General features: G+C 41.6%; 1 protein-coding gene across 1 annotated transcript in view; it reads right to left on the reverse strand.

Moving 5' to 3' along the window:
• Window positions 1–7,448: 7,448 nt before the first annotated feature.
• The window catches only part of PSIP1 (PC4 and SRSF1 interacting protein 1), a gene marked incomplete at its 5' end in the record, with an annotated part of 37,629 nt that continues 28,094 nt past the window's right edge, over window positions 7,449–16,983 (reverse strand). The window contains 4 exons of the mRNA XM_082013626.1: window positions 7,449–7,959; window positions 10,640–10,751; window positions 13,116–13,335; window positions 14,016–14,117. Coding sequence (XP_081869752.1) covers window positions 7,896–7,959; window positions 10,640–10,751; window positions 13,116–13,335; window positions 14,016–14,117 — 498 coding nt within the window. The 3' untranslated portion in view covers window positions 7,449–7,895. The remainder of the gene's footprint in view (window positions 7,960–10,639; window positions 10,752–13,115; window positions 13,336–14,015; window positions 14,118–16,983) is intronic.

A 16,983-nucleotide genomic window follows, 5' to 3' on the forward strand; every position in this document is an offset into this window, starting at 1 on the left:
GTATTTGACAGATTGAATTCTATTCAGGTCCCGTGGCTGCAGATCCTGCAAGTGCTTACTTGATCATCTTAGATGTCTTGAAACAAAAGTGTCATTTGCAGGACATTTGCCGGACACCATCACTCACTGCTTTTTGTCTTTTAAGTCAGCCAGCTGTTGGCCTGTGTATTTTGAAAATAGAGTAGTGAACCACGCACTTACCACAGCAGGTGGTGGTAGTTCTCTTATCCTTCAGGAATCTGCAGAAGAGGGAGTGCCCTGCCCACCTGTTGTGGTTTAGCCCCAGCCGGCAACTAAGCACTACGCAGCTGCTCACTCACTCCCCCTCCCGCAGTGGGATGGGGGAGAGAATTAGAAAAAAAACTTCGTGAGTTGAGATAAATGCAGTTTAATAGGACAGAAAGAGAGAAAGAAACAACAGTAATAATACCAACAAAGAAATGTACAAGAACAAGTGATGCCCAATACAGCAATTGCTCACCACCCGGGGATCGACAGCCCGTCCCCGAGCAGCGATTTCTGCCCCCCGGCCAACTCCAGTTTATGTACTGGGCATGACGTCATATATGTACCTCTTTGGCCAGTCTGGGTCAGCTGGACTGTCCTTGACTGCTTAGCAACAACCCAAAACATCAGCACATTATCAACATTTTCTCATCCCAAATCCAAAACACAGTCTCACACTAGCTTCTGTGAAGAAAACCAGCTCTATCCTGGCTGAAACCAGAACACCACCACAACTGTCACCAGTTAAACTACTAGGGCTGGACAGCTGGCATAATTTCTAAAGGATTGTTTGTTTGTTTGATGGCTGAATGCTGAATTTGAGGGCAACAATCCATAGGTTTTTTGAGTGTGGAGTGGGTTTTTTTTCTTTCTTTCTTTCTGTAGCAGTAGGGAGAATGGAGTGGCCAAAATGTTAATTTATTCTTTCTTTAAACTAATTCTGCCTCGGTATGCTATCTTTCACTGAACCCATTTACCTTCTTTCCAGTAAAAAGTTATGGTCTAATATATTTCAAAATTGCTGACCCTGCAGATGAAGAAATTTTGCCTGGGCCAGCCCCATACTTCCAATAAAGCACAGAGAAGCTGGCCACAATCTGGGTGTGGAAGTTGAGTGCATCCTGTGCTTAACTACAAAACAGAGAAGAACCTTGTATTAGAAGCTGCTGTTTGTGTGTTCTGGTCCTCTTTCACATTGAATGATGCAACTTAAATGACTGATGGAACAAAAAGATTACCCCAAATCATAGTTTTTAAAGATACTTTACTTTGCAGGAGCTGTCACAGGACAGCTGGGTGTGGTCGTGATTTAATGCATCTTTCTGAACGAGTCCTCCAAGTGAAATCCACATTGCACCCAGCTGCCCATTCCTATGATGCCAGATGGGTATTTGTGTTTTGACTACTTGTTAAATGCTGTTAGTGTTTCAGTGATCAAAACTTCCAAGTAGGTTTATTACTTCATGATGAAAAATGAGAAATTTTTTTTTTAATAATCCCTTGTATGTGTGTTTGGTATTTACATCTGGGGGGTTTTGTTGTGGGTTTTTTTTTTAAGCAAGACAATCAGCAATTTTTTCTTATAAATCCCTTTTTACAATAAGCTGGATATAAGTATATGGAACTTCAAGATTAGTTGCGACATATTTAAATGAAAATTTAAGGACCCTGCCTGCTGAAATGTGAAGACTTGTGTCTGTACATTCCAGGGGAAGCAATAAGAGACTAGAGTATTAAGAACTGCAGTTGAATCTAAAAAGCAAGTAAAAGCCCAAGCAGCTGAGTGGATAGACCAGCATATGATCAGGGGCTTCATCTCTGCATCCATCTCAATTAACCCATTGAAGTAGTGGCATGGTTGACCCATTCTCTCTGAAACAGCTATGAGAGACAGATGTGTGTTCGCTTGTCACCCTTGTGTGAAAACAGTGTGGATTTGGCGTACTTGTGGAATACATAGTACCCCTTTGTTTTGATACAAAGGAATGGTGAAAATCAGGAAGCACCTATGTGAGAATTCCTCTTTATTTTGAGTTAACATCTTTGCAGAAACATGTTTGAGGTTGACAGTGGAAATTGTTTTAGTTTCCTCAGGCAATAAAATAATATCTCATGACTAGCTGTATGTATGCATATGCAAATTATAGCGTGCAGCAACTACCTGTATTTGGAAGCTGAATGAGAATGCTGCTGTCCCACCATCTAGCTGTATGGCCCTGTTAGTCTCTGCCCGTAACAGCAGTCTGTTGTGAAACACTAGAGATTGCCGAAACAGAGATCTGCAGAGGCCAAACATCGGGACCGTCAGATGAGGACAGTTTCATACTGGGAGCTGCGGAAGCTACTGATCCTCCAGGTTTAGCCTGAAGTAGCGTCTTCAAGATCTGAAAGCCATTAAGTTTTGGTGTGAAATGCCTTTTGTTTCATTACACAACCACATACTCATGACGCAGATGAAGAAGCTGTGCAAGCAATTTTGGCATTTAGTTTTGGAACTTCTTGCATTTTTTTACCTTTGTGTGGGAAGAGATTGTTGTACTCAAAATCTAACTGTTGCTGTGAACTAAAACTTCTTTCATGCTGAGTTTTAGCTTCCCATAATCATGTAAGTGGGTTCTGCATTGTAAATACAGGCTTCAGTATTTATCATTAACCTTTCCAAATGCCTGTGGCTCAGTACTTTAATTTCCCAAGGCAGCAAGTGCCACTGTAACTCAGTGCTACTGTGTTTTGCTCGAAACGTCCTTTATGAGTGTGCTGCTTTGCAGAGGAATACGGAGGCCTTCTCCCAGGCACTCTTCACATCTCTTTCCTCCTCTATTCTTTCTTCACAGCTCTGTTAGAGAGTTCTGGGCTGCTTGCAACTTCAGGTAGGAAGGTAGAGTGGAAATAGTATCATTTTGCAAATATGCACAAATTGTGTTTTTTGCCAAGATTGGTGCAGATGCATCCATGTGCATGTACATCCACTGACAGCAATGGCAGCAGAGCAGTAAGGAATGATAAAAAACGTTCTTGCATCTATAGAAGTACTCAGTATAGTGAAGACACCTTTAGAAACTGTGTTCTAATCTCAAGAAGTCTGCTGTACAAATGCAGCAAAACAGGCTCCATAAATTCAGATGCTGGTGACTGTTGTTTGAACATTGAAATAAATACTCTTCCCTTGGCTTTTCCACATTAACAATCTGGTAATCCTGCCTCATTACGTTACAGCTGTTTCACAAGTTATTGAGACCAAAAATAAAGGTAATGGGTCCTAGTTAAGGACAACCTGTCGAAGCAGATAGAGAACATAATCTAGGTGTGCCACTGGGTAAATGGACCGCTAAAAGTTGGTCAGATGACTTTCCAACAAGCAGCAGCATGTGTGTAGTGAGTGACATGTTGCATGCATGGTCTCTGAAGGAGTGGTATATTTAACAGGGGAAAAAAAAAACATTCACTGTGGTGGATTCTGGCAAAGTTACATAAAAAAATAATGCAAAGTAGCAAAGATGACTAAATGGCAGTTTTGAACACAATGAACGTTAATACTGCTTGTGCAATGCGTTTCTTATATGAGAGTTCTGATTTCAGGCTTTCCATTCTTTTTTGTGTGCCTCTGCTCACTAGTGAGGGGTTTTTTGCCTGTTACATTAGACCATGTGCAGGGGAAAAGAAGGGGAGATGAAGGCTCTGATCCTAAAATTATTATGCAGTTTACTATTCTAGTCTGTTACGAAAAACAAACCTCATCAAAAAGGTAGTGCTAGGCAAAAATGTTTTAATCTCTTCAGAATTAGGAGATGGAAAATAAGGAGGAGTTACTTCAGAGTAGTGCATGATTTCACTGAAGGAAAAAAAAGCGCATTAGTCAGGAGAAATCTGTCACTTTCAGATACTGGAAAACAGCAGGTTCAGAAGCAGTGCTGAAGTTACTACACCTTCACCTGCTCGTGATGAATTGAGCGCTGAAGTTGCTTTCTCCCATTACTGAGCATCTAATGTAAGAGCAGAACTGTGAATAAACACAGAATCACAGAATCACTAGGTTGGAAAGGACCTTCAAGATCATCAAGTCCAACCATTAATCCAGCGCCACCATGTGCCCTAAACCATGTCCTGAAGCACCATGTCCACACGTTTTTTGAACCCTTCCAGAGATGGTGACTTCACCACCTCCCTGGGCAGCCTGTTCCAATGCTTGACCACCCTCTTGGTGAAGAAATTTTTCCTAATATCCAATCTAAACCTCCCTTGGCGCAACTTGAGGCCATTTTCTCTTGTCCTATCGCTGGTTACCTGGGAGAAGAGACCAACACCCACGTCGCCACAACCCCCTTTCAGACAGCCATAGAGAGCGATAAGGTCTCCCCTCAGCCTCTGCTTCTCCAGACTGAACAACCCCAGTTCCCTCAGCCGCTCCTCATAAGACTTGTGCTCCAGGCCCCTCACCAGCTTCGCTGCCCTTCTCTGAACATGGTCCAGCACCTCAACATCCTTCTTGTAGTGAGGGGCCCAAAACTGAACACAGGATTCAAGCTGCAGCCTCACCAGTGCCGAGTACAGGGACATGATCACTTCCCTACTCCTGCTGGCCACACTATTTCTGATACAGGCCAGGATGCTGTTGGCCTTCTTGGCCACCTGGGCACACTGCTGGCTCATATTCAGCCGGCTGTCAACCAGCAACCCCAGGTCCCTTTCCGCCAGGCAGCTCTCCAGCCACTCTTCCCCAAGTCTGTAGCATTGCATGGGGTTGTTGTGACGAAGGTGCAGGACCTACACTTGGCCTTATTAAACCTCATACAGTTGACCTCTGCCCATCGATCCAGCCTGTCCAGATCCCTCTGCAGAGCCCTCCTACCCTCCAGCAGATCAACACTCCCACCCAACTTGGTGTCATCTGCAAACTTACTGAAGGAACACTCGATCCCCTCGTCCAGATCATCAATAAAGATATTGAACAAGACCGGCCCCAGAACCGAGCCCTGGGGAACACCGCTTGTGACTGGCCACCAGCTGGATTTAACACTGTTCACCACGACTCTCTGAGCTTGGCCGTCCAGCCAGTTCTTTACCCAGCGAAGAGTAAACCTGTCTAAGCCACAAGCCACCAGTTTCTCCAGGAGAATCTGTGGGAGATGCTGTCAAAGGCTTTACTGAAGTCCAGGTAGACAACATCCACAGCCTTTCCCTCATACACTAGGTGGGTCACCTGGGCATAGAAGGAGATCAGGTTGGTCAAGCAGGACCTGCCTTTCATGAACCCATGCTGGCTGGGCCTGATCCCTTGGTTGTCTTGCACGTGCCCTGTGAGCACTCTCAAGATGAACTGCTCCATGATCTTCCCCAGTACGGAGGTCAGGCTGACAGGCCTGTAGTTCCCAGGATCCTCCTTCCGGCCTTTCTTGTAGATGGGTGTCACATTGGCAAGCCTCCAGTCTTCTGGGACCTCCCCTGTTAACCAGGACTGCTGATAAATGATGGAGAGTGGCTTGGCAACCTCCTCCGCCAGCTCTCAGTACTCTCAGGTGGATCCCATCAGGCCCCATACACTTGTGGGTGTCCAAGTGGCTTAACAGGTCCTTAACTGTTTCCTCTGGGATTATGAGTGGGTTATTGTGCTCTCCATCTTCCAGCTCAGGTGGCTGAATACCCTGCAGATACCTGAACTGGCTATTAAAGACTGAGGCAAAGACGGCATTAAGTACCTCAACCTTGTCCTTGTCGACAATGTTCCCCGCCTTATCTGGTAGGGATGGAGATTCTCCTTGCCTCTCTTTTTGTTGTTAACATATTTGTAGAAGCAATTTTTATTATCCTTTATGACTGTAGCCAGACTGAGCTCTAGCTGGGCTTTTACCTTTCTAATTTTGTCTCTGCTTGACCTACAAGATCCTTGTACTCTTCCTGAGTTGACCTGCCCCTTCTTCCAGAGGTGATAAACTCTCCTCTTTTCCCTGAGTTCCAGCAAAATCTCCCTGTTCAGCCAGGCCGGTTGCCTTCCCCGCCAGCTCTTCTTACGGCACATGGGGACCGCCTGCTTCTCTGCCTTTAAGATTTCCTTCTTGAAGACTGTCCAGCCTTCCTGGACCCCTTTGTCCTTCAGGACTGTCTCCCAAGGGACTCTCTCAAGCAGTGACCTGAACAGGCCAAAGTCTGCCCTCCGGAAGTCCATGGTAGCAGTTTTGCTGACCCCTCTCCTTACTTCACTCACAACTGAGAAATCTATCATGTCGTGGTCGCTAAGCCCAAGACAGCCTCCGACCACCACATCTCACATCAGTCCTTCTCTGTTTGTAAACAGCAGGTCAAGCAGGGCACCTCCCCTGGGGGGCTCACTCACCAGCTGCATCAGGAAGTTATCCTCCACACACTCCAGGAACCTCCTAGACTGTTTCCTCTCTGCCGTGTTACACTTCCAGCAGATGTCCGGTAGACTGAAGTCCCCCACAAGGGCCAGCAAATGCAAGACTTCTGCCAGTCTCATCTTCTGCCAGGTACACGAAGGTGTACCAAGTTGTTGAAATGGAGGAAAAGCTGTACACCTTTTTTTACGTGTGAGCAGAAATCCCTTTTCTCTGTACTAATCTGGAGAAGACACTGAAGTACTCACAGCAGCAATTTACAAGGCACCAAAACAAGAAATAAATTGACTTTTCAGCATTTGATACCGTGCTGCTTTGGTCATGCTGCAATAATGAAAACGCTTCCTTGTCGTACGGTGCAAGTTAAAGCTTCAGACATCCTGGTGCCCACCAGGCTGGCAGGTCAGTTTTCTGTTGCTGCCTTGTAGGCAACACAATACACAGGGATACATACACCTGGAACGCTGACACCTTCCCCATGTCCCCCATAACATGCATTCTTGGACTACTGCACTCAAATTTCTCACCTGGCTGGCCTCTGTCCAACAGCATTTTCTAGTCACACATGAGTTGCTCCTAGTTCTGCCGTTAGGCAAAGGGTGTGTTTCAAGAAAGAATTTTGAGAGGAGCTTGTACTCATTTCATTCCCTTTCATGCCTTTAGGACTTTTTCTTAAAACACTTTACCAGTATTTCTGTTAAAACTCAAGTTAGAAATCCCCAAGTTAAGGCCAAGGCAGTAAACCAAAATAGTAACTATAAACCAGATAGTTTTTGTTCCTGTGAGTGTTTTAGTCTATACAGGTTAGTATTAAGAACCAGTCTGTCTTTATCAGTTTAAATTCTTTAATCTCATAAATTGTTCACACAGTGTTTTCTAACCAGTGTGCATCAACAGGTTCAGTGAAAACACCAGATTTCTTCCTATATACTTATTATACCAAAAGCATACCATAAAGTCACATTGCAGTAAATTGGCACAATGAGTTTTGCAAGAACAGAACTAAACTTGTTTAAAAAAAGTGATTAAGTATACTCATACATTAACATTTTAACAGCTATAAAAATGCTGCTTCCAGCTCCTACAAAACACAGTGAAAAGACATCCCAACAAGAGTTGAAAAACTGTGCACAAACAGAGGTCAGTTATCATCAGAGGAAGAGTAGGTTTTATACAAATGAAGCAATTAGGCAGTTAAAAGTATTTACACTTCTTCCTGCTATTAGCTAGAGAAACATACAGCAGTCAGATAAAAATATACTACAACTCTAAGTCCTGTAACATGTAAGCATTTGTTTTCTAACTGAATTTCCATCTTTTGAAATGTATTGCCTGTTAATACTGGACAAAACTATTGGCAAAAGTGTTTAAATACTTTAAAACCAAGATTAAAGGGGCTTTTATTCCACAAAATTTAACTTTAAAATACTATGCTTATAAAATTATTTAAAACTTTCAGCAGTCTATAGATTTCAAATGCAAAACTTAACAATCCTCTTTGATTTGTATTAAAAAAAAAAAAAGACTCCAGCGATGTCATTTGCTCTCAAAGGCAGAATCTTTTGCTTGCTTTTCAAGCTCTCTCTCTTCACCACATGTCCTAGAAACAAAATAAAGCAGCATTAAATGACCATATAAAAACATGGCGAGCAAGACCGGCTCCAGGTAAATTAGCACAGTCTAGAGTGAGCGATGCCGATGCACGTCCCGCAGGGGATGAAGTCTGGAGAACTGAAGCAGGCAGTGATGCCAGCTGTCCGTCTTCTCTCTTAACGCCAACTGCCCCCAGACGTTAAGCTGAGCTGGTGGTGATTCACGTCAGGTTCTCGTGTGTGACCGGCTGTGAATGGCAGTCACTCAGAAGGGGTCTGTGCTCCCTTCAGGCAGCCTTCCTTCATCTGCTGCCAAATACATGTCTGCTCATGGCAAAGCCCTCTGGCTTAACATACCTTACCAACTGTAACTCTTCTTAATAGCCAGGCATAATCCACTACCTGTCCCAAACACTAAGGTACCCTCAGGCAGCAGTACATGTGTTTACCAAGTGAGAACAGAAAGATATTGTTAAGTGCCAAACACGTAACTTTTGAGACGAAATTTTGTGAATTACACAACTTCCATCTTCCAAAAGTTTTGAAGTACACCCTCAGAAAGGTGCAGACATGTCTTGCCTCTAATTATCAGAGGGACTAAAGTTCAGAACTAAGCAGCCAGCCTTGTGATTTGAGAAGTTTACAGATTATTTGCTTTGAGGCAGTAGTGGGAACTGCAGCAGCATTTTGAACATTGATGATTTGTTCATGGTTATTTTGCTGACCAGTTTCTCACTTCCAAAAACCTGAAGATTGCTAATACAAATGTATGAAAAATACTGAATGAAAGGAAGTTTATATGATGGAGAGACACAATACTGTAGCTTGCTTTAGTTTGGAACAGGTATGTGGATGCATTTCTCAACATGCAAGGTACTTGCAGGAGGCGTTACAAAATCCCATTTATAGCTGTTAGCAAATGAGTGTAAGCCCACAGAAACTGCTCCCAAGTAGCTGTACAAATTTTTCTGTAAAGTGGGTCTGTTTCTTTGTTTAGGGAAGTCAAAGACTGTGTTGGGAGTGTAGTGCTCAAAGCCATAGCAAACACCACACACACTTAAGGAGACAAAGGTTTATTAGCAGAACATGACATTCCCACTAGCTCATTCATGGAAAATGTATTTGCAAGTTTTACAGATACCATCACAGTTACTGAAGTATTAAACATATATGTTGTCTTGCCTCAAAGTTGCTTTTTTGAGACACTTTTTATATTCAACAGCCTTTTCCAGCTATGTTGCATATCTAGCTGAAGTATCTCCCTTACGTTTCTTTTGACCAATGTCCACTGACATGTCATGCATGCACCCAAACATTATTATTCTTAATTCTTTTCATCACAAAGATAAAGGGCAATCTGACTGAGACTGTCTCTCTGTCACTGAAAAATCCAAGTGTTGTCAGGTTCTGCAGGAGTAAGGAAAGGAGCAGGCCATGATAGTATTCTACCTTGGAGAGCCAGTTTAGTCGTCATTTATTTTTAAATACTTGGCCAGGTGTATTCTATTAGTACTGAGCTGCCTTGCTATTGATTTCAAGTAACTTGGGTGTGGCACTTTGTTAGTATCATATTTTGATTTGCCCAAATCGCCTATTTAAGTGGCATGCTAGGCTGTATGACCTGTTTTAGGAACCCACACTTGTACCTTCATTATTTTCCCACCACATGCTGTTTGTTCAGACCAAATGAGTATTTGGCATCGCTGGTTGAAAACTCCCAAATGTTGCTTCTGAAAGCTGTATAATCAGAAGCCAGTAGTTTGGAAGCTACCAAATTAATTTTCATCTTAAGGGTTTCTCCATTTTGTTCTGTTTAAGTTTACCTTATTGTAAGTAACAGTCAGTATTTCACTCATTTGTACCGTTTTAACTTGGCAGACAGTCAAAAGACTGCCAGGCCACTGCATGAAGACAGTGACAAAAGGAAAGCTTGCTTCAATACACACTGATGGACAAAAAGAATCCCTCAGAAAAAACAAAGTGGTGCTTCAACCAAACAATTCAGCTCAAGGATAATTCTAGGCCCTTTCCTCACTGTTTAATAAATTCTTTTAAGTATTTTTTATACTCTACAGCGATTCACTGCTGCTTGTTCTTGTTTACAAAACAGCGTTCTTCAGTAAGGCTACAAGTTTAACTACTTACCTCCTGACAAATTCAAGCATTCTTATGGCCTCTTGTTTGCAAAAGGTAAATGCATTGACCTCTATAAATTCTAAGTTCTAGCCTGCAGTTTACCTGCATTTAGGCAATTTTATAGCTACGCTATAGAACACTAATAGCTAAGTGCCTTAGCTATTGATTAGAATACCTGATTTCACAAAAAACTTGATAAACCACATTAGTTTCTCTAAGACTTGGTTCAGGCTTCCTTTGCTTCCAACTTAATAGCATCGAGTAGTCTAGAAGAGAGGAAAGCTTATGCTTTGCCCTGTCTCACTGCATGCTGATTTTCTCCTAATGGCACATCCTGTATTTTTTTTAAGTCTACGCCATAGCAGTGAGTAAAGTAACTTTTGAAATGTTAATTCGAAACTGTAACAGACGATTTGTATGCTATTATCATTGTCTAAAGTTGAGAGAAAGCTCTGTAAAGAAAACAGCATGTCAACATGGTTAAGTAACTTCAATCTGCTGCTGTTCTATTTATATCATTTTGCTAGAGCAATAGTAGGGTTATTAACTCACTTTTTCTTACTGCCAACTTCATGCTTATCTTTCTTTTCCTCAGTGTTCTCTCCATTGTGTTGTGACTGGTTGGTGTCTTGAGCTTCAGATCCTCCATTCAGAACCTTTGAACCTTTAAAACGAAAAAGAAGGGAAAGAAAATAGTACTGCAGGCAGCAAAACTGTGCTACAAAAAGCCCCAGATAATTTCTTTACCTTCATCAACTCAAACACTACAGAAGTTTTCCCCTCACCTTGATACCCAGCAGCTGAAACAATACAAAAAGCAGTAACCAATACAGGTTCAACTTCTGAAACTTCCATGCAATGAGCCTCATCCCGTAATTTTAACAATGGGAAATGAACAGTCTGTATATATAATGAGACTTCGAGTTCTTCTTGTGCTTGCTAGACTACAGATAATAGGACTAATGCTTATTTATATTCTGAGCAGTGAGAAAATATACTTCAGCAGTAAATTCTAGTTAACACTCTAACCTGGTCAGACAATTTAGGGGATTTCTGATACTTTAACTGGAGGTTGTTAGTTCCATGGGTTCTCATTTACCATCAACTCGAGGAAATACGTATATAATAAAAATTATGACAAACAGTATATATAAAGTAGAGTAAAAAAGTTTAGTTATAGCATGCAATTGCAAGCAGGAGAACAAAGCACTATGTAGGAGCTGTATTTAGTAAAGTCAGAGCAGGAATATTTAACAAAATTTCTGTGATGAAAACATGTTTTGCTCTGATATTACAAGCCTTTGAATTTTGAGTGAATTGATGAGGAAATGTCACTAAGTTAGAATTGACAGTCCATTTCATTTGAAGTTACAGGTTTACCAAAAAAGGCCCTCTATTAAACTATTATGCTACAGCAAGAAAAAAAAAAATACAGACATTACTCATCAGAATACTTACAGGCTAAGAGATGCTAAAAACCAGACAAGATCATTTTAAGATGACACTCTAGACTAGGCTTGCTCGGAATCAGTTCTGAACTTGAATGCCATGGGAAGAATTCAATGGAACAATGAATGCTATAATCCCTTGTCACAAAGTATATAGTCTGAAGCTGTACTTAAGCTGAAGTACACACTGGTGTAATTGTTGTGCTTTGTGAAGATAGTAAGAGTTCAGCAGTTCAATTTTTAAAAGGGCAAAAGCATGAACGCAAGGAACCAGAATTTCTTTTTGTAGCAAATAACAAAAAATCTGCTTCCATGAAATATCCCCTTACTCTGATAAAAGTTTTTGCCATTCTCCATTTGACTAGGCAACAATACGGTATATTTCAGTTCTGCTGAAGTCTCTGTTACCTTATCTAGCGTAGCTTCATTAGTCAGACTATTGTAGGAAATCTTCCTGTTTAGATTCTTTGTTAAAGTATTAGCTGTGCTGATCACTGGGTCGGGAAAAGATCTGTGTGGAACCTCTACTACGTCATACTTCTCTCACCATAAAATGGTTGGATTTTATCATCATCCTTGCTTTCTTAGCAGTTACAAGTACAGTGGCATTTCAACTACAATTATTCTGGATCCTTGCCATCTTCAGTCACCTCAGTTACAGTAACTTGTTTATTCCAGATCCAGGTGGTGCAATTTCCAAAGAGTTTTCTGAAACCATTTTACTCCCAGGATTCAAGTCCAAAGCAAATATAACTTCTCTCCAGTGGTTGTGGAGACCGAAGATCTAAATAATGTTAACAGATGGCTAGAACTCCTACATCTTCAAGGATTTACATTCATTTGCAACACAACTTTCCAATGTCTCTCATTTTGTTCCTCTATTTAAAAATGCAAGTAACTATTTTCTTTTTTTTTTTTTTAAAAAAACCACAAACCAACAACCTAAACTGTAGAGCATGCTTACTATGAAAAGCTTTCACTATCATGCTGTACTTGTACAAGCGCTCACAATTAATCCAGAATAGTACTGCTAAGAGCATAAAGCCCTTTTCTCCCCTAAATGATGATTATTTCTTTACTGTTAGACTGAACTACTAAAATTGCATCACAGAAGTAGTTAAAAGCCACTGCTATGCATAGTAGCACACATGATATAGGAAGAAACTAGTGAATGAAATTAAGTGGTTAAGGCATAGGTGGAAGGAAGTCTAGGGACCAAAAGGCTACTTGAGGAATGGAAGGTAGCATGTTATATTACCTCACGTTTAATGGGGTTTTTTTTGTTCCATAAGATAATAAAGTTAAGCAATTTAACTTTTTAGAAAATTTGAAGTAACAAATGCTAAACTCAATTCTTGGAAAAGCCCTTCCCTTCAGGCAATAAAGGTAAAATCACCATGGAAAACATTATATCCTTGAACTTGAAAAGTTATAGCAGTATTATCCTTGACTATTTCAGGTATGCAAAGGTTTTAATAGATGGGTAGAATTCGTAGATCAAGGATTTTTTGAAGCTGTCTCAGAAATTGATGGAGACTAGGTCTTTTATATGACAAGAAACTAAAACCGCAATTACTTACCTGTTTGTTCCTTTTCCTTTTCCATTTTTTTGTTTGTTCCTTTCTTCCACTGTTCTTTGGTTTTGTTGGCTTCCTCGTGCTGCTTCTGCTCAGCAAGTGATTTATTTAATACTTGGGAAAGAACAGAGTCTCCTTCCCCAACCAGAAACATGGTCTTGAACTTGTTATAAAGCATTGTAGATTTCTCCATGATAACTTGGCTAACTTTGAATTTCCGTATCTGAAATTGAAATAATAAAACAATGACCTCCACTTCGGTATTTAAATACTTATGTAATTTCATCACATGCTAGATGAAATTCTTGACTTAACCTAAAATAAGACCATAGACTTTTGGACTCTCTGAAATGTCACAGAATCATAGAACAGCCCAGGCTGGAAGGGATCTTGAAAGATCATCTGGTCCAAACCTTCATGGGAAAGGGAGCCTGGATGAGATTACCGAGCACCCTGTCCAATCGCATCTGAAAACGTCCAGCAATGGGGACTCTGCCACATTCCTGAGGCATTTGTTCTCGCTGTAAAAAAAGTTGCTTTTTTTTAAATTGAGATGAAACCTCTCCCAGTGCAACTCATACCCAATGCCCCTTGTTGTCTCCATGTGAAGGGAGATCCTCCACCCTCATTGTAGCTGCTCTTTAAGTACTGGAATAATGGGATAAGGTCCCCCCTGACACTTCTCCAGGAAGAAGAGACTTAATTCCTTCAGCTTTTACTTACAGGGCAGGTTCTCAAGCCCTTTGATCATCTTCACGGTCCTCCTTTGGACCCTCTCCATTCTGTCCACATCATTCTTGAATTATGGGGACCAGAAGTGGACACAGTACTCCAGCAGTAAATAACACTGATATCAATTCAAGAAAACACACAGGTTACTTTGATTAACACTGAAGATCTCACCTTCTTTAGAGTCAGGATCATCTCTGTATGTTTCTGAGCTTGTTGCATTGTGACTTGAAGGGATGCAAGCTCATCAAGAGCCTCAATACACCTGTTCACATCCTGTATATAAACAAGAAATTAGTTTGGAGACTTAACTTACATTTTAATAATCCTTAACTAGCCATACTGCATTTATTTCCATGCTCAGTGATACCCTCCTATAATATCCTTAATTTGCCTATGTAGTTAATTTTAGAACAACTTATCCAGTCAAACTTGCAAAGATTACTATCAGTTGCCTTTCAGCTACTTCCGTAACAAAAGGCAGATGCTACTTGAATAACTTGCAATTAAAAAAAAAAAAAATTGTACGCTTTCAAAATACAAACTCAAGCTTTATGCCACTTTCACAATTCTAGTACTTCCATGCTTGAAGCTGTTCTCCATAGTCAGCCATACACAATTTTTCCCAAGTGACTTGCCACTGAGAAGGTAGCAAAGCATCTTAACTGGTCTGCAGTTAATAAACAGAACTGTATCTTTGTAGATCTTTCAGTTAAAGTTTGATGGATGACACGCTATGCGGGACACCCAGAAGTAACGATGGGAGCTTCTGATCCATTTCCAAGAACCACTGTACTAAAGTCTTCTTCCTGTAATACAAGAACTTGATTTCCTTATTTTCAGCTACTCTTGCTTATTTTATTTCCTATTTAGAACTAACAAGATGCATTTCCAGCACAGGTCATAATATTCTGCATCTTGAGAACAGGAGCTACAACTTTATACAAGGGAAATTAGTATTAAAAAAAGCCAAACAAACCTATTAAGAATTATGCTGAGCATAGTCCTAATATCATCTTTACTTGATAAATAGAACTATGATAAACTAAGTATCCTTGCTGTACCTCTACAACCAATGTTTCTCCCAGTACTGCAATGCATTTGCTCCATTACACCTCAATCAGAGGTTTGGTGGGGTTTTTGTTTTTTCTGTTTTACCTACTATTTTAGGCGAATCTACTATTTGGCTCAGGACAGAATGATTTAAGTCAAACCATTAAGTTGGGAAGTAAAAGCTCTCTAAACTTATTTAGAGTGAAGTATTTTTTTTGAGACAAAAATACTGGCATAGACTTAAATAAAGTAATTTAAGAATAGGGCACATGGAAGTGAATGTGCCTTGGCCAGCAGCCAGATGCCCAGCCAGCCAGTCACCTCTCCCTCCTCAACAGTGCAGGGGGAGAAAATAGTATAAGAAAGCTTATGGGTTGAGATGAAAGACAGGGAGATTGCTTACCAGTTACTGTCATGGACAAAACAGACTCTACTTAGGGAAAATTAATTTATTACCAAGTAAAATAGATCTGGGTCATGAGAAACAAAGACAAATGTTAAAACAACACTTTTCCTTCCCCCCTCCTCTGCTCAACTTCATTCCTGTCTCCCCTCTACAGCCCACCCCCAAGCAGGGCAGTGTGAGCAGGTGGTCAGTACATCACAGTTCCTCCTTGGGACTCCTTCCCTCTCACGTTCTCCTCTGCTCCAGCCTGGGCTCGCCCCACAGGCTGCAGTCCTTCTGGATTTCCAGTCCTTCAATTTCCAGCCTGGGCTCCACAGGGTGTGAACACCTGCTCCTTCATGCTCTCTTTCACAGGCTGCAGGGGAATACCTGCTCCACCAACATGGAGCACCCTCTCCCTTCTCTGACCTGGGTGTTCCCTCTGCTGTTTCTCACTCTTTCCTCCCCTCCTCCTCCTCTCTCTGCCCAGTGTGTTTTGCCCTTTCTTAGATACATTTTCCCAGTGGCACCACCGCCATGGCTGAGTGGCTCAGCTGTGCCCCGCGGTGGGTCCACTGGAGCTGGCTGTGTCCAGCACAGGGCAGCCCCCTGCCCCCACTATCAGAACCTTGCCTGGTTCACCCAAGCAACCCTGAGCTCCCGAGTTGGAGCAGCTTGCTGCTTCTCTTGCTACTGTACTTCTTACTGACACACATTTTCTCACTGTACAAATGGCACTTGAAAAATGACACTAAATCAAAGGCTCAATCCCCTTCAGCATGATCAGTGCAACAGTAGTCTGAAAAGACCATTTAATTGGTTCGGGCAAGTCCTCAAACTGACGTCACTCTCACAGTGCCTCGGCCAGTTAATAGTGGCAGCGAGAATTTTCTTCTCTTCAGCAGTGCATAAAGGCAAAGGTGGAATGAAGCCTTTTACTTGTTTTTTTTCAGTTGAGTAATGTAAATGGACTTTTGAAGATTTGCATTGCCTCCAGGACTTCAAGTAAGAAAGAGACGGGTGAAATATTTTTGGTCTGGTCTCATGAGTTAAGGTTTCAGTTAGAGGAAAAAAATCAAACCAAAACAAACAAAAGCACAAATTGCCTTGAATTCAGAAAACCCACTAGTACTGTTATAAAGCACCAAGGGGTTAGAAATTTAAATAAGCTTTAAAAAAGATACAGCTCTAGTCCTTCCTCATCAGTTTTCACTGCCCAACCTTAACAGTGGATTCCACGGTGTAACAGTTTAGATGAACATATGTGAGTGGTTGACACCCCCCACTGTAAAAAAGCTTTCTCTTATGTTTAAGCAGTGTTTCCGTTTTGATGTCAGTGTTCATTGCCTCTTGTCCTGCCACTGAGAAAAGTCTGGCTCTGTTGTCCTTTCACACTCCATTCAAGTATTTACACACATCTGCCTCTCAGCCTTCTCTTCTCCAATCTGGACACTGCCAGCTTTCTCAGCCTCTCCTCCTACAACAGATGCTCCAAGCCCTCAAATCATCTTTGTGGCCCTTTACTGGGCTCCCTACAGTACATTCACATCTCTATTGTACTGGGAAGCCCAAACCAGGATCAAGGGTCTCACCAGTGCCAAGCAGAGGGCAGTCATCACCTCCTTCCATGTTTTAGCAACTCTTTTTCTAATGAAGCCCAGGATGCTGTTGGCCACCTTTGCCATAGAGCATGTTGCTGGCTCA

This window comes from Phaethon aethereus, assembly GCF_964289735.1.
Source record: "Phaethon aethereus genome assembly, chromosome: Z".
Lineage (NCBI taxonomy): Eukaryota > Metazoa > Chordata > Aves > Phaethontiformes > Phaethontidae > Phaethon > Phaethon aethereus.